The 26,888-nt window shown below is 45.9% G+C and overlaps 2 protein-coding genes across 11 annotated transcripts in view; one reads left to right on the top strand and one right to left on the bottom strand.

The window, feature by feature from the left end:
* The first annotated feature begins 449 nt into the window (after positions 1–449).
* On the top strand, positions 450–22,588 carry LETM2 (leucine zipper and EF-hand containing transmembrane protein 2). 2 transcript variants are annotated; one of them, XM_045992233.1, is made up of 11 exons: positions 450–936; positions 2,216–2,297; positions 3,576–4,026; positions 4,659–4,802; positions 9,185–9,322; positions 9,992–10,192; positions 11,271–11,390; positions 15,111–15,224; positions 17,137–17,229; positions 17,772–17,873; positions 18,619–22,588. In XM_045992233.1, the coding sequence occupies exons 2-11, from the start codon at positions 2,251–2,253 to the stop codon at positions 18,679–18,681; spliced, it is 1,473 nt and encodes a 490-aa protein (XP_045848189.1). In that variant the 5' UTR covers positions 450–936; positions 2,216–2,250; the 3' UTR covers positions 18,682–22,588. The 2 variants fall into 2 exon arrangements, with proteins under 2 accessions (XP_045848189.1, XP_045848198.1); XM_045992242.1 differs by lacking the exons at positions 450–936; positions 3,576–4,026 and having other exon boundaries at positions 2,214–2,297.
* A 150-nt stretch (positions 22,589–22,738) lies between these two features.
* Positions 22,739–26,888, bottom strand: part of FGFR1 (fibroblast growth factor receptor 1) — a 47,719-nt gene continuing 43,569 nt past the window's right edge. For all 9 annotated transcript variants that reach the window (XM_045992145.1, XM_045992153.1, XM_045992163.1 and 6 more), the window contains 7 exons: positions 26,567–26,677; positions 25,839–26,029; positions 24,961–25,083; positions 24,628–24,698; positions 24,163–24,300; positions 23,929–24,034; positions 22,739–23,820 (listed from right to left, as the gene is read on the bottom strand). In XM_045992145.1, the coding sequence (XP_045848101.1) occupies positions 23,644–23,820; positions 23,929–24,034; positions 24,163–24,300; positions 24,628–24,698; positions 24,961–25,083; positions 25,839–26,029; positions 26,567–26,677 (917 nt within the window). In that variant the 3' untranslated portion in view covers positions 22,739–23,643. The remainder of the gene's footprint in view (positions 23,821–23,928; positions 24,035–24,162; positions 24,301–24,627; positions 24,699–24,960; positions 25,084–25,838; positions 26,030–26,566; positions 26,678–26,888) is intronic.

Raw genomic sequence — 26,888 nt, 5'->3', positions numbered from 1 at the left:
GGGGTGGTGGGGAGAGTACATCAAAGTGATGTAATTCGTGACTTTAAAATGGTTACCATGGCGACTATCAGGCATATTACGCTATCGGTAGGGTGAAAGGTTCTTTAATCTAGCCTTCAGTGAGCATTTTCGGGGACGTTAGCCCACATGCCAGAGAGTGGAGACAGGCGGAAAAGCGGCAGTCTTGCCCCCTGTCGCAGGACAGAGTCTGCTTAAACTGAACCCAACAGAGAGGTCATTTTGCCGGTGGGAACTGGACCTTGGCTACCTCCAGGGCTCCCGCACCGAGGGGCGCCCACCCGCCCCATAATCTGAGAGCTCATTGGTGGGTGGTGTCGTCACTCAGAGTGACGTAACGGGGTAGGAAAGAGGTGGAGCCATAGAGACTTGGCCTGGGGCCCTTCTAGCTGGGGAGCTGGGCGAGGGGGGTTTGGGAAGGGGCTGGAGGACTGAGGGAGCCGTTCCGGGGAGCCGGCCCGAGGAGGTAGGGGTAGGCGGGCCAAGTCCTTAGGCTGTTACTTGGTGGACCTCGCCTGCCTTTTTTCCTCGGACCCCACTCCCTCCGCATCCTGCTCTTCCCATCAGGGCCCAGGTTTCCGGACAGCTTCCAGTTCCCCACCGCACTCGCCTTAAGCCCATGACCTCGTGCCCCTGCCCGCCCCCCAGCTTTGGAGCTCAACCTCCATTTCCCCTCCTTCCGTGCTTCGCTTCCTCCTTTCTCTTCCGTACCCGGCGTCCAGCTTCTCCTTGTCCTCCTTCCATAAACCTGGATCGCCAACAAGGTTGTCCTCCCCGTGCCTGCACCATCCCCGCACCCAAACACAAAGAACCGCCCCCCCCCACACCCCGCTGCCTCAAACACGGTCCACCAACACACTGCGTGCACAAAAGCCGACGGCGCGTTTTGCCCCTGTGTCGTCAAGGGCCAGAAGCAAGGTAACGGGAGAGCCTGGGGCCCCGCGTGTGGGCGTGGGCGGCGCGAAGGCGCAGGCGGGGCTCCCGGCCGTCCCCGCCTAGGAAGTGGTTACCCACCGCTCCGGGCGGGAGTGCTCAGGGGCCAGAGAGCAGGTTAACCGCCTGAGGGGTGTGGCATGCCTCCAGCAGGAGACCACCCTCCCTTAGCCTGGGTTTAGGTGTTCCGAAGTATTCTTTGAACACCCGTTCAAAATGTCAGCTCTGTGGTTGAGGTTTCCGTCCAGGAGAGCACCCTGGTCTGCGCCTTTTCCAGCTGCAGGAAAGCAAAGTTGACGCTAAGAGATACTACCAAAAAACACCTTGCTGCCCTTGGCTGAAAAGGACTACAGGATGGAGAAAGGTTTTGATAAAGCTTGTTTAAAGATAGCTCAGTTTGGACTCTTTGGAGAATCATCAGTACAGGAAACCGATTTACCTCCACTTGAATTATTAGTAGGTACCATGCATTATCTTCACTGCTACATAAATGTGGTCAGTGAATACTTTTTTTGTTTGTTTAGTAGGGTCTGTGCCCAACATGGGGCTTGAACTCATGACCCTGAGACCCTGAGACCCTGCATGCTCTACCACCTTAGCCAGCCAGGTACCCCTGCTTTTAATCTTTAAAATTTGGGGCAACTTGGCCAAGTATGGGAAAAAGCTAACTGAAACAAAGCCAGGATATTTTATCCTACCTGTATTTTTAGGCTACAAATAAGTGTGTATTGCTTAACTTCTTAAATATCTGGCAACCGGGGCACCTGGGTGGCTCAGTGGGTTAAGCCTCTGCCTTTGGCTAGGGTCATGGTCTCAGGGTCCTGGGATAGAGCCCCACATGGGGCTCTTTGCTCAGTGGGGAGCCTATTTCCCTCTCTCTCTCTCTCTGCCTGCCTGTCTGCCTACTTGTGATCTCTGTCAAATAAATAAATAAAATCTTAAAAAAAAAAATACCTGGCAACCATTCAAGTAGGTTACTAGGTGTTATTGATCAGAAATTAAAAAGTCTTTAAAGACCATATCACTATCATGAGCACCATGTTGTTAGAGATCATTTCTATTTGTTGGGAACTCAAAGTACAATTCTCAAATCCAAGCTGAGAAAACATTCATGACTGTTGGAAATGATCTTGAGAGAGATTTTACACCTTGAACAGAATATGGAAATTTTCTACCTCTGCAGTAGTGTAAACTGAAATCCTGGTATCTTTATGATTGATGTGTTCTTAAAATACTGAATTGTTTACTTAATCCTTCTGTCTAGGTTCCGGTGTTGACTAGTTGAGACAAATATTAAGTATGGCCTTCTACAGTTATAAAACAGTCTTAGCTATTATCCGGACAAGGTAAGCCATGGAATCCCCACTTACCCTGCAATATTTATATGAACTTCTAGACCAGAAAGATATATGTAAAAAGATAGGCTTGTTCCAAAACAAATGAAAGCTTTGTTGGCTTTAACTCTACTGCTTTTGGGGAAGCTGACATTTTATTGTATTTAAACTTACCCCCTATTTTCTATATGCCTTAGAACTCAGGCTGAGTAATCTTTAGATGTATGGCACAGGGAAGAGAGAAGAGTGACACCTCTGTAACTGATGAATGTTACATGGGGCCCTTAGATAGAAAAATGAGCAAAATGGCTGTCAAACAAGCCAAGCCTGGGCATATACCTGTGCTTGTAAGACCTGTTATCACTTATTTATTCTAAAGAATATTCACTGAAAACTTACTATGTGCCAGATACATTGTACATTTTCCCTTTTGGCCCTTCAAAAAGTGTTTTATCTTGGCATGCTTCAAAAACAGTCTGAAAGAATGGAAAAGCCATCTCTTTGCCAGAAGAAATGTCTTTGCCAGGAAGTTTCTTTGCCTAGATGGGTCTTATTTTTATTTTCAAACAATCTGATGTGCTAATTTAACTGAAGATTGTGAGCTGTTGCAAAACTAGAATATAGAGATCCCCAGCTGGGGTGCCCAATTTTAGTTCTTATTCCTGACATTCTTAGGGAATTGTAGGTGAAGGGCATTTGGGACATAAATGTCTCTCATTTGAGGGAGTCCACGGGCACCATACAGATAAACCAGTATTATGTGTTTGGTTAATTTCCACAGAGGCTGTGAAGTGTTTTATTCAAGCAATATTCCTGTTGTCAGCAGAGTAACCAAAGATGCAAGTGTTCCACCTGTTTTATGATAATAGATAAAGATGACACTCTCAAACACAACCCCTGGTGGAAATGTTTGCTGTTAGATTTTTAAATTAATAGTTGCAGAGTTTTGTGCTCACGTCAGCACCGCATATACTAAAATTGAAACAGTTCAGAGATTAGAATGGCCCCCGGCACAGGAATAATTCCAGAGTTTCTAACTTGTAACATAGCAATTATTTTTAGGAATTAACTTATTAATATTTCTCATAGAGTCTATCACTCAAACATAAAGTGACACTGTTCTTAACTGGGGTGAAAAGTTATATTTCCTTCACTTGTGAATATCATCTGCTTTTAAAATATAGCTTAAAATCTGCTGTTTTATTTTAACCATATAAATATTGATTTCTTTAGTTTTTAAGTTGGTAACAGTATGTGCTCAACTCAGAGGATGTCAACTCTTTATTCCAGATTCCCTAGCTATTTTGTCCATCCTACCAGCTCTTATTCCCCATCATTTGCATTTCTTCACTTGCCAGATTCCCATTTAAATAAAACATACATCAAGAACTGTGTAAGCAAGAAGTACTCCTATTCTAATCAGTCAGGCAATAAAGTACTTCACCTACGAGCTAGAATAATACAGAAGTTGCACACATCAACTTGCTGGTTACAAGAGGTCCCTGGTGAACCTCAACTGCAGCAAACCCCAAAAAAGCCTCAGGCGACAAGCCCCCAGCCCGCAGAAGGAACTGGCACGAAGATCAAGGAAGAAAAGCGATCTTATAGACAAAGAATTATGGATGAACTTAAATATTATTACAATGGATTCTACTTGCTATGGATTGACACCAAAGTTGCTGCCAGAATGGTTTGGAGGTTGTTGCACGGACAGGTGCTGACCAGACGAGAGAGACGAAGGGTAGGCACGAATCATATTTGAGACAGAAAATGTAAAGTTAAATTGAACTATTCGGGAACCAAGTTTTAAACTCACTTGAGAATTCATCCTAAAAATCCCAAAGTAGGAATAGTAACTGATGGTGAGAACCACAGTTTCTTCCGGAGTTTATTATTTGTCTGAAATGGACTTACTGTACAACCTTAAGGCAAGATTCTTGAGATTTGTGCATATTTGCCTACAAAGTGGTTATAATTGCATTCTGATCTCCGCAAGGGGTTGAGAAGCTCCCGGTTTGATCTGTGCACCTGAAATAGAAAGTAGTGCTAATATATTAAGTATATGCATTTGAAAAATCAGTTTTTGACAGATGCTATTAAAGTACAGACCGCTAACATAGATGAAAGCTAACAATAGATGGTGCCAGCAATATGTTTTGATCGTCATAGATTTCCTTGAAGGTATCTCATAGATGTTACTTCAGAGCAATGGTAAAAAGGAAAACCCTACCTTTCCATTTTATACACAGCTGCAGAAAATCTGTCTAGGGTTTTTAACACTTCAAGGACCAAGGCAGGCGTTTTTGGTTTATGTATATTTGTTTGGGGCATGTCCTAAAATAATGAATATTGCATATGCATTTAATTCTTTAGCTCTTGAGGACTTCTGCTGATTTCTTCCGCCTGGTTCCATTTATGGTTTTCATAGTTGTACCCTTCATGGAATTCTTATTACCAGCATTTCTGAAATTCTTCCCAGAGATGTTGCCATCAACTTTTGAAAGTGAATCCAAAAAGGTATGTAGGACTTTTTAACTTAAAAAAAAAAAAAAAATTAATGGGCTCTATTCTTTAGTTTTAAGTTTATAGAAAAATTGAGTAGAAAGTACAGAGGGTCTTGGATACTCCCCCCATTTCCCCTGTTGTTAATGTCTTGCATTTATGTGATCTGTTTGTTACAATTGAAGAACCAATATCTAGATAGTATTAATTAAATCTCCTACTTTACATTAGGCTTCACTCTTTGTGTTGTACTGTTCTTTGGGTTTTGAAAAATGCATGATGTCATGGTATCTACCATCACCCACTGCCCTAAAAATGCCTTGTGCATCATCTGTTGTTCGTCCTACCTCCCCCAACCAATGGCAAGCACCGTCTCCATAGATTTGCCTTTTCCGGAATGTCATAGAATTGGAATCATACAGTGCGTAATCCTGTCATGGATCATTTCTTTCTATCACTGCATAGTATTTCACTGTATGGATGTGCCAGGGGGTGTTTCTCTGTTCACCTGTTGAAGAGTATTGTGTTTGATTCCAGTTTTTGGCAATTATGAATAAAGCTGCTATAAGTATCTGTGTGCAGGGGTTTGTTTTTTTATGATCATAAGCTTTCAACTCCTTTGGATTCCTAAATACACAGGAAAGCAATGACTGGATTGTATGGTAAGACTATGTTTAGTTTCATAAAAAAATAACTGTCTTCTGAAGTCCCTGTACCATTTTTCATTCCCACCAGCAATGAGAGTTCCCGTAGCTCTGTCTTCCCTTCTTATTCTTCCCTTCCCTTCAGCTTCCAGTGTTGTCAGTGCGTTGAATATCAGCCATTCTAATAGGTGTGAAGTGATTTCTCATTGTTATTTTAGTTTGCAATTCTCTGATGACATATGATACTGGGCATCTTTTCATATGCTTGTTTGCCACCTGTATGTCTTCTTTGGGGATGTATCTGTCTTTTGCCCACTTTTTAATGGAGGTGTTCATTTTCTAATTGTTGTCTTTTCGGAGTTCTTAATACCTTTGGATACAAGTCCTTTAACAGATATTTGTCTTGCAGGTATTTTCTCCCAGCTTGTGGCTTGTCCATTCTCTTAACTGTCTTTCACAGAGCTAATGTTTTGATTTTGTAATTAAATATAAGTTATCAGTATTTTTTTTTTCCAGATCATGCTTTTGGTGTTGTATCTAAAAACTCGTTTCCAAATTCAAGGTCACTTAGGTTTTCTCCTACATTTTCTTTTTCTTTTTTTAATTTTAAGTAGGCTCCACACCTAATGTGTGGCTTGAACTCATGACCCTGAGATCAAGAGTCCCATGCTGTACTGACTGAGCCCGCCAGGCGTTCCTCCTACATTTTCTTCTAAAAGTTTTATAGTTCTGAGTTTTACATTTAAGTCTCTGACCCATTTTGAGTTAATTTTGGTAAGAGGTGGAACACCGGGATTTAGATTCATTTTTTTCTTATTTATGTGTGGATACCAAGTTTTTCTAGCATCATTTGTTGAAAAAAATGATCCCCTTTCCATTGCATTTAACTTGTTTTTCACCATTAAAAAAATATAGGGAAAAAAATCAGCTGTTATTGCAGTGACTAGTTGAACAGTGGGGATGATTTAGCCAGACAGACCCTTTCATACTTGAGAGTAGTCCTGGAGAAGACACTTCCTCATTGGATGGTCACTGTGATGGTGACAGACTGGGAAAACTAGGGGGCCCCTTTGTTCCTTCCCTTCTGTGCCACTCTACTGGACCAAGGTCTGAAGGCACAACCACATGATGAGAAGACAAACAGGACAACTTTTAAATCGGATCAGGAAATGTTTTCTAGAAGAGGTAACTATGCAACCGAGACTAGAAGAATGGTAGAATTTTGCTGCAACATTTGGAAGGCTTTTTGGATAGAAAGAGTAGCACTTAAAATGGCTTACTTGTGTGAAAGAGTTGGACATAATCTGAGACACTGAGTGCTTCTTTGTGGGTGGAGCAGGGAAGAGAGAGAAGTGATATGTTGGGGTCAGGTTGGAAATCGTCTACCACTCTAAGAAATTTAGACTTTGCCTTTGACCATGATGAATAATGGAAGGTAAATTTAAGCAGAGGATAGGTAACACAGTTAGATGTGTATTTTAGAAAAAACGATTTTGCTGACTAAAAGCATCGAAGAGGACAGGGCCAAAGGAGGGATTTCCCCGATTTCTGGCTGGCATGATATTACAGTAGCACAGGAGAGGATTAATTTATGAAAGTGGCATTAAGAATAAAAACTTGAAGATACATTAGAGGTACATGTAAGGGATAGAATCAAATTGGCATATTTGACTGGCAATGGTTTAGTTTACTTACATTTAAGATAATCAGGACCTAGAATTAATACTGTGGGATTCCAGGGAATGTGTTCATGAATTCAGGAAGGTGGGGGAGAAAGGAAGTGATTTATCTAAAGATTCCTCATTCCTCAACGCTGCTCATTCCCCAGATATACATACATACACACCATGGCTATAGCTTTAGAAGATACGTTCTCTCTCTTTCTTTCCATGGACTAAAGCAAATGAGAAAATGAGAGAGAGAGGTGGTGTGGTGGGGGGAGGAAATTGTGGGGGTGGGGGGTGGGAAGAAGCAAGACTTTCTATTTATGTCAGATCAGAGAACCCATGCATTTTTCTTTCGTAGTACTTATTTGCTATACTTTAATTTGTGGAATTACTGGGTGATCATTAATCACTAATGTTTGTCTTTCCCATTAGACTAAATGTCCCATGAGGGCAGGAATTCTTATCTGTTTTTGCTCAATTTATCCCCAGTACCTAGTGCAAGGTAGATGCTCAATAAATAAATGAATAGATGGATGGATATGGATATAGGAAATGGATAACTAAATGGGTTCTAATGATGGTATTGCCGTTGGCATTGTGTGATTTTTTTTGGTTGAGTTTTTTTTTTTTTTTTACAGACAGATCACAAGTAGGCAAAGAGGCAGGCAGAGAGAGAGGAGGAAGCAGGCTCCCTGCTGAGCAGAGAGCCCAATTCAGGGCTTGATCCCAGGACCCTGGGATCATGACCTGAGCTGGAGGCAGAGGCTTTAACCCACTGAGCCACCCAGGTGCCTCTTGGTTGAGTCTTTTAAGATTTTTCTAAAAATTCATGATTGCTATGATTGGCTAATCATTAGAATCTCTTGGGCAACTTAAAAAAAAAACAAACATAGAAAATCTTATTCCTCTCCATCCCCGAGTCCTGACCATGGTTATAATTTTTTTAAAAGATTTATCTATTTTAGAGAGAGAACGAGCAAGCACATGAGTGGGAGTGGCAGTGGGAAAGGGAAGAGAGAATCCCAAGCAGACTCTGTACTGAGCATGGTGCCTGACGCAGGGCTCAGTCTCATGACCATGAGATCACGACCCAAGCCAAGACCGAGAGTTGGATGCTTAACTGACTGTGCAACTCAGATGTCCCTGACTACAGTTATTTTGACAATGCTACCACACTGCATTTCTGATAATAAATGAGGTTTTAGAAGTACACATTAACATCATATCTTAAGAGTATACATTTAGGGGCACCTGGCTGATTCAGTCAGTAGAGCATACAACTTCTGATCTCAGGGATGTGAGTTCAAGCCCCACCTGTGGAGTAGAGATTGCTTTAAAAATAATAATAATAGGGCTCCTGGGTGGCTCAGGGGTTAAAGCCTCTGCCTTCAGCTCAGGTCATGATTTCAGAGTCCTGGGATCGAGCCCCACATCGGGCTCTCTGCTCAACAGGGAGCCTGCTTCCCCCTCTCTCTCTGTCTCTCTCTCTGCCTGCTTGTGATCTCTCTCATTCAAATAAATAAATAAAATCTTAAAAAATAATAATAATAATAAAAGGAATGTACATTTAATTCTCTTTTGTGTAGTACTTTGTTCATATCTGTTATAACACTTAAGTCAGTGTATTATAATTAATTGTATCTGTTTTGTACTGAAGTTATATGCTACTCTAGCATAGAGTTAATTTCCTAGTTTTCTTTGTTTGTGGCCCACACAAAATCTGGGACCACTCTGGAATCAGGTGCTGGCTCATCTAGCAGCTGAGATGGTTTATTCCAGGCTAAGAGATAATATCTCATTCCAAATAATGACAAAACCTTCCATTGAGGGGATATTTTGGATCTATCAAATATTTATGGTCATCGTATTAGTAAGAGATAAAGGGTAAGATTAAGGTGGCAAGTTGCAGATAGAGACTACTTTTTATTTGGTTCTCACAAAACCCATTTAACTAGGTTTGAAAATAGTATTAACTTGCAAAAGAGGGATGAACGATAACAAGGGTGACAATTCTTTTCCTCTCATCTTTATCTAAGAAGTTGTAATCCTGAAGGATTGATTAACTTTCTCCTCTTCCGTTATTAAGGAGGAAAAACAGAAAAAGAAAATGGCTGTGAAGTTGGAACTAGCAAAATTTCTTCAAGAAACGATTACAGAAATGGCAAGGAGGAACAGGGCCAAGCTGGGAGACGACTCCATACAATTCTCCTCCTATGTCAAACAGGTGTCAGTCTCTTGTGGTTACACTTCTAGGTACACACCTAGGTTGTGGAAGCAACTTCTAGTCTGGCGGTTATATGAAAGTTTCATGTCCTTGTGGATCGTCCAAATTGTTCACAGTCTCTGATGGCAAATATCTAAGTTATACACATACAATATTGCAAATATTTACAGTAGTGTGTACAAAAACCTACCTTAAAGCAGTCATGTATTGAAGATGTCGGTAACTTCTTGGAAAGAACCGTAGATTTAGAGTCAAACTTCTGAACTACTACTGATTTTTCAGTTGACTTAGGCCGACTTGGAGACTTCCTTATGCCTCTTGGTCCCACAGGGCCCATTTCCAGACGTAAGACAGAGTCTATGAACGGGCTTTGGTGTGTATTTCAAATAGTCTGCAGAGAAAGTTAAATTAAGAAATACATTTTATAATTGATAATTTTTAAAAAAAGATTTATTCACTTATTTTAGAGAGGGAGAGTGTACGTGAGTGGGGGGAGGGGCAGAGGGCTAGAAATGATCTCAAGCGGACTCCCGTCTGAGCTCAGAGCCCAACCTGGTGCTCCATTCCATGTCCCATGAGATCGTGACCTGAGCCTAATGCTCAACCGACTGAACCACCCAGGAGCCCTACAAAATACATTTTAATGAACCTCTTTGTCCCACTGCCTAGGTCCAGACAGGCCACAAGCCCAGCACAAAGGAGATAGTTCGCTTTTCCAAACTCTTTGAAGATCAGCTAACCCTGGAGAACCTAGATCGACCTCAGCTGGTTGCCCTCTGCAAGCTTCTAGAGTTGCAGGCCTTTGGAACCAACAATTTGCTCCGCTTTCAACTTCTGATGAAACTAAAGTCTATAAAAACAGACGATGAAGTAAGAGCTGAACTGTAGCCGTCAGGGAATTAGCCCGGCTTGGGAGATCCTTTAGGGTGACTTCGTGATAAAGAGCAGTATCTTCTCTTAGATCTGTCGCTGGACGGGTTCTGGCAAACCACTGAGCAGTTTAAACAATCATTACCATGACAATCTGAACCTGGATTACTCATTTTAGGAGTTGTTTGTCATACTCTGACGCACTTTTCTGGAGAATGCCCTCATAAGCAGTTAGTGATTTAGTAATCTACATCAGTTAGTACCCGCTGGAAGGAACAGCAGCCCAGGAGTTTCCTGAGTCTTCCATTGCTGAGGACAGGGCTCTGCCCTCACACCTCAGCTCCCCTTCCTCAGAGCTGGTGCTGACATAAATATTCTGCTGGGTGAGTTAACCTGATAAGAAGGAGTGGCAAGGTGTAAAGCAGGGAGGGAGGGCCCAGCTTAGACATCTGATGGGGGAAAGGCATCGTTAACTACTAATTAGACTCCTTAAAAAATGGAAAGAATGTTTCTTGAATCAGAATCAGCTGCTTTCAAGCATTCTGCCTGAGGGAGCAAGATTCCCAGAACTGAGGAAGCATGATCCCGGTGGCCTCATTTAGATTTCAGCTGTTGCTTTCAGAATTTTGGAATAAACAATACTGGTCCCAGAAGTACCCTAGTTTTGGGTCACACCAAGCAGAAACCGTATTATGTATCGAGCGAGTTTTGTGGACCAGAGTTAGGGCCGTTCCCAGATGGAGGTAGGAGGATGGTAAGGGGAAGGGCAACACTGGGATATCCAGCAAATGGTACCCTGAGAGCTTTTCAAGTGGAATATTTTTTAATGAATCCTAAAGCTGCTTGAAGGGGAAACACGCATCAAGAGGGGAGAGGATTACTTTGGTGACAAAGTGTTGGAGAGGAGTTATGGGACTATTTCTGATACTGTTAATAACAGTTGGCAGAATTCCCTTCATTTTCAGCTGCTGCACCTTTAGCCAGCGAGAGGACAGGTGTTGCCCCTGATTTGTTGGAATTTGGGATTCAGTAAAACTGGAACCAAAAGGGCCAACACCATTCTTTATGTTACTTCCAGGTAATTGCCAAAGAAGGGGTGAGCGCTTTGAGTGTGTCAGAACTGCAAGCAGCCTGCAGGGCCCGGGGGATGAGATCCCTGGGTCTCACTGAGGAACAACTGAGACAGCAGCTCACAGAGGCAAGTCGCAGCTCTCCGGGGCCCTTTTCACTAGAACTCTGTCCTCTGTGCCTTGTAGACCTCACTCTGATTTCTATTTTTCAGGCAAGCCGTCCCACCTAATTTGCCTTCTTTAATTGAGCAGTGGGACGCTGAAGAAGCTAGATTTATTTTTGATGGAGACAGGGTACTCTATCAGTTTTCTTTCTTTTTTTAAGTTTCACTTAATTGACATACACTGCACTATTGGTTTCTGGAGTAGAATTCAGTGATTCACCATTCACGTACAATACGCAGCGCTTGGCACAACAAGTGCCCTCCTCATACCCATCACCCATTGAGCCCATCCCCCGTCCCCCTTCCCTCCATCAACCCTCGGTTTGTTCTCTATCCTTAAGAGTTTCTTCTGGTTTGTTTCCCTCTCTCCTTCCCCCCTCCCCCAAGCAGTTCATCTGTTTTCTTTGTTAAGTTGCGCATATGAGTGAGATCATAAGGTATTTGTCTTTCTCTGACTTATTTCGCTTAGCTTAATACACTCTAGCTCCATCCATGTCATTGCAAATGGCAAGATTGCATTCCTTCTGATAGCTGAGTATTATTCTATTCCTTCTTTATCTAATCATCAGTCGATGGACACTGGGCTCTCTCCATAACTTGGCTATTGTTGATAACGTATGACATACGCCTTTGGATCTGTTGCTGCATAAACAACTATCACAAACTTAGTGGCTGAAAACAGTACCCTATTTATTAGCTTACAAGTTTTTTTTTTTTAAGATTTTATTTATTTATTTGACAGAGAGAGACACAGCAAGAGAGGAACACATGCAGGGAGGGTGGGAGAGGGAGAAGCAGGCTTCCTGCTGAGCAGGGAGCTTGATGTGGGGCTTGATCCCAGGACCCCAGGATCATGACCTGAGCTGAGGGCAGCCGATTAACGACTGAGTCACCCAGGCACCCCAGCTTACAAGTTCTGTCAGAAGTGCAGGCTGTGTTTTTTCTGGAGGCTCTGGGGAAGACTCCACTTCCAGGCTCATTCAGTGTGTTGGCTGAATTTAGTCTTTTGCAGCTGGAGGACTGAGGTCCCATTTCCTCACTGGCTGTCGGCCCCAGGCTCCTTGGCCCTGCAGGACCCCTGCATTCCTTACCTCTAGGTCCCGTCCCTCTGCAAAGCCAGGAAAGGAGAGCTTCTCACACTCTAGCCGCCCATAGGCCTCACATCCCAGACTTCCCCTTTTTGAACTCTAGCTCCAGATTTAAAGGCCTCACATGATTAGGTGAGACCTCCTCAGATAACTTCCTGCTTTCAGATCTGCTGACTTGGGGTCCTAATTATTTCTGCAAAATCCCTCACAGCAGCGCCTAGATTCATGTTTGAATAACTGGGAGAAGGTGTGGGTACACTAGGGACTAGGAATCTTGGGGCCACCTTAGAATTTTACATACTCAGGGTATTTTAAGGGCCTGGGCAAAATTCTTGACTCCAAGGCCTGTTGTGTGTGAATCCATCTGGAGGTCTAAGCCTTGCCTGAGGGCTTTACCTGGGACTACTTTCCAGTTAGTACCCCAAGCCAATATAAAGTGTTAGCTTTGGCAACAGATGTTTAATATTTTCCCACTGACAGCATATTTCAACTAAGAGCATCAGTGTTTTTTTTTTTCATGATTTATTTATTTTAGAGTGAGAACACCTGCACACATGAGTTGGGGGAGGGACAGAGGGAGAGAATATTAAGCATGCTTGAGTCCCCGCTGACCACGGAGCTAGATGTGGGGCTAAGGTGGGGCTTGATCCCATGACCCATGAGATCATGACCTGAGCCAAAACCAAGAGTGGGATGCTTGACCGGCTGAGCACAGGCAACCCAGAGCATCAGTGTTTTCAATCAAAGCAGTATCTCCTATTAATATTCTCATTCTTGGGGCCCCCAGGTGGCTCGGTTAGTTAAGCATCTGCCTTTGGCTCAGGTCATGATCCCAGGGTCCTGGAATGGAGCCCCATATCGGTGGGCGGGGGAGCCTGCTTCTCCCTCTCCAGCTCCTCCCTTGCTTGTGTTCCCTCTCTCACTATCTCTCTCTGTCATAAATAAATAAAATCTTTTTAAAGAAAATAAAAATAAATTAAAAAAATGAAATTCTCATTCCTGTAACTAAGAAATTCTATAAAGCATACACAAATTATTTTGGAATAGGGGCCACTGTTGTGACTTTGAAACCACGTCAGGTAGCTATTTCCTTTTACGTGTTGGACCTGCTCTGGCTGGAAGATGAACATATTGTAGGGAAAGTTTCTTAAAATCACTTATTTCTTTTTTATATAATTTTTTAAAAGATTTTATTTATTTGACAGAGAGATCACAAGTAGTCAGAGAGGGAGGCAGAGAGACAGGGGGAAGCAGGCTCCCCGCTGAGCAGAGAGCCGGATGCAGGGCTCGGTCCCAGGACCCCAAGACCATGACCTGAGCAAAGGCAGAGGCTCAACCCACTGAGCCACCCAGGTGCCCTAAAATCATTTATTTCTTGAACATAGAATATTAAATGGATTCATACTGTCAAATAGCTTTCTTGAAAGAGTGTACATTTTTCCCACAAAGGAGTGAGGATACCAATCCAACAACGTGTGATATTCAGCACTATGTATTACTCAGAAATTCCTGTGTTAGGATACAGGCGGGGATTTCATAGAAGGGAAACTCTAAGATGATAATCATATGAAACATCTTAACTTCATAAGAAGATAAAACAGATATCACACTCACCTGTTAAGTTGGCATAGATCAGTTTGATAACACACCGTGTTGTTGAGGGCTAGGGCTACTAAAAACCTCCACAGAATCTTTCAAAATTTAAAAATGCATTCACTTTGAGCTAGAAATTTCACTTGTACTGTATGACATATCTATAAAATTATCCACTGCGGCACCATTTATAATAGCAAAAGACTGGAAATAGACTAGAGTTCATAAATAGGAGAATAATCAAATTATGGCCTTTCCATGCAACAATGGGATCCTTTATGGATGGTTAAAAAGGAGGCAGCTCCACAGCCACGGATATGAATCAATCTCCAAGATATTTCAGTGAAAAAAAGCAAAGGACAGAACAGTGTGTATATATCGCCCTTTTTGTGGAGAAGAAAAACATACAAATGTGTGTTTATTTATCCACAGGATACTTTGGAAGAGTACGAAGGACCTAGTGACAGTGGTTCTAGGGAGGGAAACACGGTGGTTAAAGGATAGGAGTAGAAGGCAGGTTTATTGTTATTGATCATATTTTATTTACTTAATGAGTTTTGTCTCGTACCTGTATTATCTACCTATGTATATACGTATATATCTATGTGTCTATTTTTTTTTAAAGGTTGGCCATTTGGTACTTGAAAATTACATCTCATTCTCATTTTAATTTCTTTGGTTATGAGTGAGGCTTATTTATTCTTCCCCTTACCTGCTCTGTGTCCAAGAGAAGATCCTCCGCTCCTTCGATCCGCAGTGGATTTGAGAGGTGACTGGAACGCTCCCTCTCCAAGAGAGGCTCCCACTGTCACGAGGGGGGTTACAGACTCCAGCCACTGGTGCCGAAGCCAGGAGATTAGTGTTCTTATCCTTGTCCTGCCGCTGCTCCCCAGCATGTGCCTGGGGAAGCTGATGAAACTAGGGAAGTGGTTGGTGATGCTGGGTCATGTCCAGTTTGAACATGCTGGAATTGTGTCCTGTGTTATTCTCCTCCCATCTCCAGTGGCAGGACCTCCACCTGAAGGAGAACGTCCCTCCTTCTCTGTTGCTTCTGTCACGAACCTTCTACCTGATCGATGTGAAGCCAGAGCCAATCGAGATACCACTAAGTGGGGAGGTGAGTACCCGGGATCTGGATTTCCATAACTGGGGCCTCTCCACAAATGTCTTATTTCCTCTTGCAGTTAGGGTGGACATTTCTTTTTGAGTATCCTTTGGCACTTGGTCCAGTGGGCTTTAAAATCTTTTTAAAAATTCCATAAAAAAATTAAAATTGCTAAAGCTAACTCTAGCTATAGGGCTCTTACTGTCTTTGTCCCAGCTCGATTTAGGGATCCAGTTCATTCCTTCTCCTGAACTATCTAGTCTTCATTAGCAGCCTGTTGCTCTTCTGAGATGGAATGGTTCCTCGTTTCTCATGTCCATTTCATTTGTCTAGATTCCTATTAACTTGGAACTGGCGAAAGGCCAGTCTAGAATGTAAACTTTTTGTCTTCCTTCCACTCACTTTCTTAATCATTTTTTGTTGCCTTTAATTCAGTAGCTCCCCGCCACCCCCTCTCCACCCCCGGCATTTTGCCGTAAAACCCGGGATTGGCCCAATCACTAGAGCATCTTGCTCTGGTCGGAAGGGGACTCTCACTTCTCTGCTTTGTGGCTTCATGTCTAAGTCAGGATCTGCACAAGTGAGAAAGAGAGAGGAAGATGCTGCATGTGTGGTGTAGCGGATGAATCCAAGTTCTCTGGAGTGGGGACCCATCCGTTTTCATTTAGTTATGCTAGCGACTCCTTGGACAAGCTAAGGGAAATGATATGAAGTCCAGCATGAAAAATACACTTCGGGGAACACCTCTTGCTTTGCCTTTCCGTATTTCCAGAGACTAATCAGATTTGGGCTTTGTCCAGGAAGGATTCTAGGGAGAGTGGGAGCACTTCTGGAACCCAGACCGTCTTCTAAAAGGCAGCCTACCTGGTTCTTACTCTATATTTGGTCTTTAAGACCGACCAAATTTGTCATTCTTAGACTGCTCTCAGGTGCAAGGAAATCTTGGGATAGTACAATATCTCGGAGCTTAATCTATGTTCTCGGAATTATTCTAGTGGGGCATAGACACTTTAGCCAGATGTTGCTTTCTGGAATGTTTGAGAAAGACCTAGAAATTAAGGACAAAATGACAAGCTCCGAGGCATTTTATTCGTTGCTTTTTTCTTTTTTTAGTCCATGCTTTTAAACTTCTGTTTTCCATATATACAGAATGAGAATAAGTAGCATGCTAGGTTCTGTACAGAATTTAGGGACATCAAGTTAAATATACTATAATTTAGGATATATGTAGCTCTTGTCCCTCCCAAGTACACAAAACAATTACTTATTTCCAAAGAGCAGTGACATATTTACTTTTCAAATCTAATGGTAATCCTTGAAGATAGGTTAGCTGGCTGTTCTCAAAATACCATGTCTTCCATTTTCCTCCTGTTGCAGGAGCTTCTATTAAGCAGCACCCACCATTTTAATAAATCGGACAAACTTACGATTATTAGACACCAAAAATGATAAAGATATCGATTTTGACTAAGTTGTATTAATACTATTAGAAGCTGATGAGTAACTGAGAAAAGGCAACTTTTTTTTTGCCAGACTGAAAACCGGACCAGAATTGGCAAATCAGTAGCTTAATGACCAGACTTTTTTTCTAAATTTATTTTTAAAGTAATCTCTACACCCAACATGGGGCTCATACTCACAACCCTGAGACCAAGAGTTGCATGCTCCACTGACAGAGCCAGCCAAGCACCCCAACCCCGGGACTGAATCTCATTCGAGGGCGGGCCACTCAAAACTCCAAGATCAATGCTAAGTTGCTGCTTCAGGGGCCTGCTTCCTACATTCTCCTAAAGGGCAGAGTTGGAAGAAGTTAGGGATTCAGTGAGTGGAAAGCAAGTTGTGCTAGAAAGCATTAACTACTGTAAAAGTTGAGTTGCAGGAATAGCAGAAAGCTGATGTTCGTATAAAATACTTCTCTTCCTAGTCTTCCAAAACAGATGTTCCTGTGGAATCACCTACTTCTCATGGATCTAAGGAGACGCTGGTGGACTTAGCACCTCCACTGAAGGGAACTAAGGTTAGACTATTACTTTTCATTTGATTAATTAGGTTTCAATATGAAAATAAGTTAACTTATCTTTTTTATTATTTTTTTTTAAGATTTTATTTATTTATTTGACAGACCGGGGGGAGGGGAGCAGGCTCCTTGCTGAGCAGAGAGCCCGATGTGGGGCTTGATCCCAGGACCCTGGGATCGTGACCTGAGCTGAAGGCAGAGGCTTTAACCCACTGAGCCACCCAGGTGCCCCAATTTATCCATTTTTAAGTCTTAATGAAACTGAACTTCAGTACCATGGTGTTCTTTAATCAGGACTATTTATTGTACTATTAGTACAATAATAGTACTATTAGTACTATTGTACTATTGTAATATTAGGTTAACATTTGGCTCTATGCAATTAGGTTTCAGATTTAGCCTTTTGAATCCTGTCCTGGAAGAGGTGGTGGTTACACGTTCCTGGGGGTCACACGTTCCTGGGGGTCACGGCAGTGTGACTATAGATCTAAGACCCATTCTGTTTTAAATCAGTAACCCAACTCTCAGTTCTGCTGGTGAAGGATGAAGAATTTATACAGCTGCCGCCGGTTCCGTCATCCCCCATAACACCATCGACACCTATCCCGTTACCTAAGGGACCCATCACTTCTGCTAAAGAAGCTGTGAGTATCTGAAAAAAGAACACCTTTGGTCTAGTTATTTTTAAGGGCAGTGAGGATCTAGAATTGTTACTATTGCAAAACACCACATGCTTCTTCCTGTCATCCAAACAGGAAGTTGTAGGCTGAACTTTCATCGTGTTGTAACCACTACATTTTTAAAATTCAATTATCCAAAAGCCCCCCCCAAAACCCCCAAAACCCCAGCTTATCAACCAATGCAGTCATGGATGAGGCCTCAACACGTGAAGTCTAGAAGCTAATTACAATATAGGCAGACTCTTATTTTCTTTTGTGCCAGATGGAAATAGTTCCCATATGTTGTGTATTTCGCACAGGCTTCAAATGTCAGGAAATACTAGCAGGAAAGCAATTTAAATCTTAGGAGAAATGTATGTAAATAAGAAATTACTTATTTATCCACTTTTCCCCTTTGGGTGAAAGAATCTGGGACAAGGGCAAAAGCCTGACACAAGGAAGTGGCAGGGGCGTCCTGGGAGAGTTTGACCGGCTCTACTGGCCCCCAAGGGCCAGAGAAGAGAGCCAGCCAACACATAGACACCCAGGGCTGGACACCCAAGGTCCTTGCTTGCAAGTCTTTTAAAATTTTATTATTAAGGTAGATTGCAAACTTGGAGTTGACTTTGTGCTCTGTCATTATTTCATTAAGAAAACAGTAAAGGGACTCTTGAGGCACTTCCACATCTTGCTGTGAGCAGTGCCTAAAATCCTTATGTTTTGTACCTAGACACTCCAAGCCGAATCACAAAAGACAATGCAGAACAGCAAGGCGAGTTCTAAAGGTGCCTAAGGACCATGGGAGATGCTCACTGTTGTCAGCTTCCTGCCCGCAACGGTGGCATCCACGCAGGACCACCCAGCTCAGACAGATGCTCTGTGTCTGGTTTAAGCAGAGATCAGCCGTGCCGTCCTTGGGGCAGTCCTTTGAGGCCTTGTAACCTTTCCAGATGATGTCAGCAGTAAGAACAAGTTCAGACCATTTAGAAATATAATTGCAAAGCCACCTTCTTCTGTACCATGACGTCATCCCACTAAACTGTGTGAAGCCCCCTCCCCGTGTTATTTTTGAACAGCTTCATATTCGTGTGCATGTCCTTTAAGGGAGGACCTTTTTTGCATAATGGAATCCGCTTGGCACCTTAGATTCGATAAGAACTTGGAAACTCCGAAACCATCCGCAGACTACCTAACTTTTTCAGGGATCCATCAGTAAAAATAGTGCCCTGGAAACAAAGTACCTTTATGGGATGGAATGGGCATATTCCCCAGTAAGGCCTTTCATATATGAAGAAGAAAAAGCTTTCTGGAGAAGAAAACAGGAGTTCAACAGACTGGCGATCCACAAGGCCTGGCTGCTGCTTGGCTACTCGGAGGCTCCCCCTCTGGGGCCCGCGGAGCCTGCAGGAATCTTGGAGGCTGCCACTATTCCAGCACACGTGGCTTTCATTAGCCACCATTTTGCCAGGAAACATAATTACGGGTTTAAGACGTAACCATTTGCCTGCGCTGGGTGTATGCTTTTCTGGTGTGTGTGTCTTTCACAAACAAGACCATTTGTTAGTCATCGGGGTGGTTAAGAGTCTGACACAATCCCTGTGCTACCCAGTAACGAGTATTATGTTCAGATACTTATGTTCGGGGTTTTAAGGATGGTCAGTCCTGATAAAACTTAATACCTTGCCGTGCAGCTGACCAACAGCTTTCTTCCCTTGGGGAGTGCTTAGAAAGAAGAGGTGTTTCGGTTTGTGGGTGATGAGATTGGTTTTCTTTGCTCTCGGTGAAATTGAAAGCGGTTAGATAGGAGTCATTGAAACCAAGTGCAACTCCAGTCTTCCTCTCTGGGGTCACCTAAGTGAGGACTGTCATCAGCGCGTCCCAGCAAGATCTGTACTTTATGATGCTTTCTAAGCCTCCTCTCCACCAGAGAAAAATCCCCACCCTGGCCTGCTAACGGGACTCCAGTTTGAGAATGATGAATCCCTACTATGAAGCATTCGGTGGGTCCCCCCATTGGCCTAGCAAGGTGATTCACAATAAATTCTCCCATTTTTAAAACCATGGGTGTTTATTTTAATTAGCTCACATTTCAAGTGTTGAATGTGGCCAAGGGATTAGTTACTTAACTTGTTCAATCCTGTTTGGGCTGAATGATTTATAAGGACTGCTGGGCTGTTCTGCAGTTCTTTCTGGCTTTACAGCAGGGGGCCCCTGGTCAGTTCTGGCTCCAGCTGGCTGGCCCTCACCCTTTTTTCTACATAAAGGCATCTGAGACACTGGACATACCCCTCTTCCCATTCTTTGGATGATCTTTGGATCATAGGTCAGAGAAGTCAGGATGTTTCTTTGGTTTCATCACCTTGAGCCCTTGGCTGATGGGCTCTATGGGATTGTTACATCTAGCCCCTGCTGAAACCGAGCTAGTGGTGTTCTGGTAAATGGTTACCAACGGACTCTGGTTGGGGCACAACCCTGGCTTGTAGCATTTGACTTCAGGCTGCCAACAAGAGGTCACTGAGGGAGTTAGGAAGAGGGGTGCCCCGTCAGCGCCAGCACGGTCATTAAATGGGTCACTTCTCTGCTCCAACACAAACATCTGGGAGGAAGTGTCCTATATGTGGCCCTGAAGGCTTTTAGGTGCCAACCTGGAGGGACCTTGCCCCGGACTGAATCTTCCTCAACAGCTGGGTTCTTGCTAACCTTCCGTCCCCTTGGCTCTCCTCAGCTGAGAGGGTGGGGTGGGAGGCTATGCCAGCGTGCTACAAAGCTTTCTCCTTCCCTGCAAATGCCTAGGCTTTGCTGTGCCATCTGTGAATCACCCCACTGGGTGCGACTGCAGGCAGCTTTTAAGGCCAGACCCAGTGGTGCTGTCCGATTTGGCCGGCATCCCATTCAGAGAGCATTTCGCCCCAACACGGAGGTGTTGGTGGCACCTGACATTTACGGACCCACACCTGTGCCACAGGTAATTCTGTCCTTCAGTTGTTACAGCACCAGTCACATGGGTGACATCAAATAAATACATTGTCATGCTGTCAAACCTAGGCTGAAGATTTCCCAGTCACTACCAGTGAGCTCCCCGGAGGTCAGGTCAGGCCTAGGGAACTTGGAAGCTGAGTGGCGCAGCCCCCTACGTTGACTGAGATCTTGGCCTGCTGGCTCCTCCCAGTGGAGACTGCCAGGCATGGCGGCTTCGCCGTCAGGGAAACAGATTTCTTGCTTCATCTGAAGGTCAATCTTCCTCACTTGAGGATCAATATAGTACATTAGTGGTGCCTAGGGACTGACGCTCTCCAGTCTATGGCAATTAGAAAAGGTGGAAAGGCAGTATTGATTAATGGCATGACGATCCCAGGCCCTAATCTTTGAACCCTGTAGAAACCAGACAGATTCAGTGCCTCTGACGGCACGACGTCTTCATTAGATAGACTGCACTCCTTTCCTCAGGAGACCCCATCTGGTTATCTAAGTAAAATGGCCATTTCATTTTCTCTCAGGTCGATTTTACTATCTTTTATTTTAGACCGCCAGCTCCATCTCTGGGGGAATTTGTGGGTGATTGGAGTGGTAACAGCAAGGACACGATGGTCTTAGTAACAGCGCCTTATGTTCTCCAGCACCTTCCCTAAGGCATGGAAATCATCCACTCACACAACACTGCTCCAAGGCAGGGCTGAGGCGAGATGATCGTCAGTATTTTAGAAGGAAAGACACCACTCTAAGGTCTCCAAGCAAATGATTTTAAGAGCAGAAATTCATTTCCTGGCTCTGTTCACCAAATTACACCTTCTTTAAACACAAACACAAAGTGTAATATGTTGACAGATGCATATTTACAGAGAGACACGAGGGTAAGAGAGAACTTTACAACAGTGGCCAACACCGCAGCTGCCCCCAAAAGAGCTAGCCCAGAAAGCAGACTTAAAGCAGCAATCCCGTTTGCCCTGCAGAAATGAAAGCGAACTGAACTTTCTTCTGTATTTCGTGGTAATTGCACAGAGAGTAAGCCTGGGGGGTAGGGGCAGAGTACCTGCAGGTTCAGGGCTGAGGGTGTGAGGATCAGCGACCCACATGCTGAGTGCAGCAATCACCAGCAGGTGGCAGAGAAAGAAAATTTCCAAGCAGCCAAACACCAAACATTCAGAGAATTTTTCCCCTTTCCTGGGGGATGGGGTGGAGTTTATACAGGAAGAACTATAGGAAGCCAAAATCTGCGATAGTTTCAACACATGAAGTCTGGTCACAGGCACAGGAAGAATGGGGGGGGGGCGACGCGTGAGAGAAGCATGACTGGAGGAAGCTGGGAGACATGAAGCAAGGGGTCCGAATGTCAAACTGATCTTAGGTGACAAGTTTTCCCTCACACCAAAGTACAGACAAAACCACACCCACATAAAGGGGGAGACGCATATCTGGGTTTGAATTTCTGCAGGCCCTTGGTCCTGTAATTCGTAGCTTTCCTTTTAAATCCCTCTGGCTCCACCCCTTGGCTATTCCCAGGTAGGCCCCCAGCTCCCCTTCTGACCCTCCAACCCCACCCAACCCCATCAGTTTCCTCTAAGGAAACAATCTGTGGTTGAGGGCGGCAGTTGGACTTTGGCTCAGGGCCCAGCGCCTCGGGTACACTGAGGTTCCTGCCCACTACACAGACATCGTCGTCTCTTCCTGCCTTTCCGAAAAGCATCGGAGAGGTAGGAGGTTTGTCCCGGAGGTCTTGGTGCAGGACCTAAGGGGAAGCGGTTAGGAGGCACTGCAGGGATCCTGGGTGCCCTTGGCACAGACACAGCCCCAGGGCCCATGAGGCTCGCTCCTTTTCAGCTGACATTCTCTCCCTTGTCACACAGCCCATATAAAAATGAAGCAGCAGCAATTTTTATTGAGGGACCTAAACTGAAAATAGGTTTAGAACATAATTTAAAAAAATAAAACAGCAAAAGTAGCAAAAAATATATGACCTTTTTAAAAACATTTTCCTTTTTTTTTTTCTTTTTCGTTTTTTAATATATAGCAACTGATGCCTCCCAGCCACCAGGAGCATCTTACCCGATGGGTAAATCTCTGGTAACGACCCTTTTAAAAAGACATGTAAATATATACTCAGATTTATACACTTTGTGTTTTCTTCATAGCTATGTACAAAGCCCCCAGCGTGGGGCTGGGCCCCAGGGCCACGACACTGCTCCCAGCCTTCGCCTCCCCATCCTCTGGTACCAGGTATTTGGTCAGCAAAGCAAACTAGTATTAGAATTAATAAGCCCCTGGCACCATCTCTCTGGAGCAGAGGCCGCCTTCAGCGGAGTCCTGGAGCGCTTGACCTCCCCTCGCTACCGCTGTAGCCCTGAGGACAAGGCCCCCGCTACCAGAACTCAGGCTTATGGGACACAGGAAGCAGACAAAACCAACACAGGAAAGCTCGGTCCGCTCTCACCGGCATGCCTGCTCACCTCCCACTCCCTAGCCTCCAGGCACTGTGCCAAGGTGGCGGGGAGGGGTCTTGGTCCAAAACGTGGGAGGGCACAAAGTGGCCGGGAGCAAGGCCCTGCCGCTCTGCTCCTCTGTCTCACAAGCAGGTTCTGAGGAGGAGGAAGAGGAGGAAGAGAGGTGAACTCCGGGAGGGTGAAGGCCTCAGGTAGGCAGCTGGCTCCTGCCAGCAGGAAAGGGGCAAAGGGGAAGGCAGTGAGTCCCACAGGGAGGGGTCAGGGGGTGAGGGTTACAGCGGCCAATGGAGTCTGGGCAGGGGGAATGGGGGAGCTAGTCAGCGTCGTTTGAGTCCACCATTGGCAAGCTGGGCTGGGTGTCGGGGCAGACAGGGTTCCTCCGGCAACGGTTCATGAGAGAAGACGGAGTCCTCCCCCGAGGAGCAGGTAGAGCTTCGGGTGTCGGGAAAGCTCGGAGAGTACTGGTCCAGGGGCACAGACAGGTCCAGGTACTCCTGTGCAAGGAGAGACAGAAGATCTGGCACTCTCCTCCCCACCGCAGTGCGCACTCACAGAGGCGTGCCTAGAGGACGGCAGCCGAGGCTAGGATAGGACAGCCTCACCTGGTTGGAGGTCAAGGCCACAATGCGGTCCAGGTCTTCCACCAGCTGCTTGAAGGTAGGTCTCTGAGAGGGTACCGCATGCCAGCAATCCCGCATCATCATGTACCTGGGAGAGGACTGTCGAGTCAGGGCAGGGAGGACCCAGGCAGAGCTGCTTTATCTAGCGAGGCCCCTTTCTCCCTCTGTCCTTCCCCAGGGCCTGGCCGAGGACCTCAGGCATCTTCCCACGCTTACAGCTCATTGGTGCAGTTACTGGGCTTGTCCATCCGATGACCCTCCTTCAGCAGCTTGAAAAGCTCCTCCACAGGCACGCCAGGATACGGGGAGCCTCCCAGAGTGAAGATCTCCCACAGGAGCACCCCAAAAGACCAGCTGTGGAGGAGCACAGAGCCAGCAGGTCTCAGGGGCACAGGGCAAGGCCAGCCCAGAATCCTTTCCATCTCCCCGGTGGCGTGTCAACCTGACCCCACCCTCCCGGGGCACAGACGCTTCCGGGGAACACGAGGGCCAGTGCTGGAGCTCACACTGGCCTTCCAACCTCTACCAAGTGAACAAAGTAGGTGGACACGTGCAGAGTTTTGTTTTGTTCTCTCCGAGAGGGAAGCAGACACCTGTCAATCCAGAGGGGCACCCAAGACTTTACTGTGCTGGAAAGTTCTATCCCATGTATCCCTGGCAACTGCCACTTTTGAAACTCACACATCACTCTGGTGGGTGTAGATCCGGTCAAACAAGGCCTCGGGGGCCATCCACTTCACAGGCAGCCGGCCCTGTAAGTGACATAGGGAGACTGTGGGTAGCTCAAGCCCCAGTGATGTGGGGACAAGTGGGGGCGGCGGGGGGGGGGGGTGCGGTTGGGGGGTGTACACACGGGACCAGATGTGGGGAGGAGGACATGTGCTGGGCTCGTCCCACCACACCGCTTCTCAAACAAGGCCACCTGTGCTGGGCCCCAGCCCAGAGAAGGAAGTAGGAGAAAGCCCAATGGAGTTCTGGGCAGAGGACCCATGCCTTTCTGTCCTTAGCACTTACGTTGGTTGTCTTCTTATAGTAGTCGATGTGGTGGATGTCCCGCGCGAGGCCGAAGTCTGCGATCTTCATCACGTTGTCCTCGGTCACCAGCACGTTCCTGGCAGCCAGGTCTCGGTGTATGCACTGTGGGGAGCAGAGGCCGGGGTGTGGGTGAGGGGCCGCTAGCCGCCAGCCTGCCCGGGGGCCTCGGCTCCAGCACCCGCGCTGCCCTGTGCAGCACGGGGCCTCCTCCTCCTGCCACACCACTACCCCTGGACCTTTCCAGGCCACGGCTGGGAGGTCCCTCGCTCTTCCACTTGAAAGGCAGCCATCGAGCACATCCAGCTCCAGGACCCTGAATCACCGGAGCAAGCCCTCTGCATGGGGCTCCCCTGCCACTCCTCCCAACTCATAGCTCTGGATTCGCACCCAGGAAGGCTGAACCTGGATGCTTCGGGCCGGGCGGCGTAGGAGAGCACTCTCGAGCCCTGGTCCCCAGCTGCAGCACATCTGCACTGCACTGGGGCTCAGACAAAGCCTCCGTTTCCCGAGTACCCACACTGGACTTCATACCATCACACAAGACTCCATCCTGCCCCACAACCACCCCACAACACAGGGCTTGTCATTCTTTCTTTGTGTTTGGAAACCTAGAAGTAGCTGCCTGGGGCTATACTGAGTGGCAACACACAGATCTGAACCATATCCAGTCCCACCCGAACGCTACACCCTACACTGGCTCTCCAGACTCCGATGTCCCTGAGAGCCTAAGAGAGCACTGGCAGGCATGACTCTAGTCGCCTCCAACCCCACCAGAGGACGCAAAGTCATAAACCAGAGTACCTGGAAGGCTCTGTTCCCACCCCTGCCTCACCCAGGGGAACCCTCAGATGCCATACCTTCTTGGACGCGAGATACTCCATGCCTCGGGCCACCTGATAGGCGCAGGATACCAGGTCCTTAGAGGAGAGCTGCTCCTCTGGGTTGTGGCTGGGGTTGTAACAGTACTCCAGCCCGGGGGGCCTCCGGGCCTGCAGGTACTCTCGTAGGTTGCCTTTGGAGGCATACTCCACGATGACGTACAAAGGACCTGGGAGCGCGGGGGCGGGGGGGGGGGGGGGCGGATTTGCCATCAGGGAGGGCAGGCAGATGCTGGAGCTCAGCTTTGGCCCCAGGAAGCCCCACCCTCAACTGCATACCACATGTTTGTTCCCTAGGCCTATCTGCACCTTCAGGGAGCCTGGGAAATTCATTCCACTACCCCAGCAAAGCTAGGAAAATGATTCTTCCCAGCGTACTCCAGGAAGCTCCTGAGCAAAGCTGGGAGGGGGCTAACTTAAGTCATAGTGACTCACCCGGTTCTACCCACACACTATGTGTATGAGTCTAGATACCTGACTTCTCAGACGAATGCCAGTAGGCATCAGCCCAGACCCTGAGAGGTAACTCCAGCTACCGCTGAACTGGTCTCCCCTCCTAACCCCCTTCCCTAAGCTTCGCTGAAATGCCGGGTCACTGATTACGATCTCCTCCCCGAAACACACTGTTATTCGAGGGGGAGGCCCAGGTTCTCAGCAGAGCCCCTGTGCTGGCTGGGGTGGGAGAGTTGGCCTAGCTTGGCACCTACCGTCTTGCGTGCAGGCCCCCAGCAGGTTGATGATATTCTTGTGCTTCCCGATCATCTTCATCATCTCCATTTCCGAGATAAGGTCTGACAGGTCTTTCTCTGTTGCATCGGCTTTACACACAAACCAGGAGGGCACGAGACTCAGTTACTCGGAAGGGAGGACAAGAGGAGAAAAGCGAAGGGAGGGGACACGGGGTGGATGCCGGAGGCGGCCCTGGTCTCAGGGACTTGCTTCTTTTTCCTCCCCATTTCACACTCCAATCAATTTTCCCTTCTCCCTTACTAGAGTTGTTGGCAACAGCCCGGGGGGCCTCCAGGTGTG

This window comes from Meles meles, chromosome 2 (genome assembly GCF_922984935.1).
Source record: "Meles meles chromosome 2, mMelMel3.1 paternal haplotype, whole genome shotgun sequence".
NCBI classification, from domain to species: Eukaryota; Metazoa; Chordata; class Mammalia; order Carnivora; family Mustelidae; genus Meles; species Meles meles.
Note: the sequence above shows the minus strand (reverse complement) of the source record. Positions and strands in the feature narration are given on the sequence as shown.

Excerpts from the sequence above, each read along its gene's own strand:
- LETM2 (XM_045992233.1), top strand. The coding sequence starts at position 2,251 with ATGGCCTTCTACAGTTATAAAACAGTCTTAGCTATTATCCGGACAAG. Across the intron at positions 4,027-4,658 it reads CCAGACGAGAGAGACGAAGG|CTCTTGAGGACTTCTGCTGA; the intron begins GTAGGCACGAAT and ends TTAATTCTTTAG. Across the intron at positions 9,323-9,991 it reads TCTCCTCCTATGTCAAACAG|GTCCAGACAGGCCACAAGCC; the intron begins GTGTCAGTCTCT and ends CCCACTGCCTAG.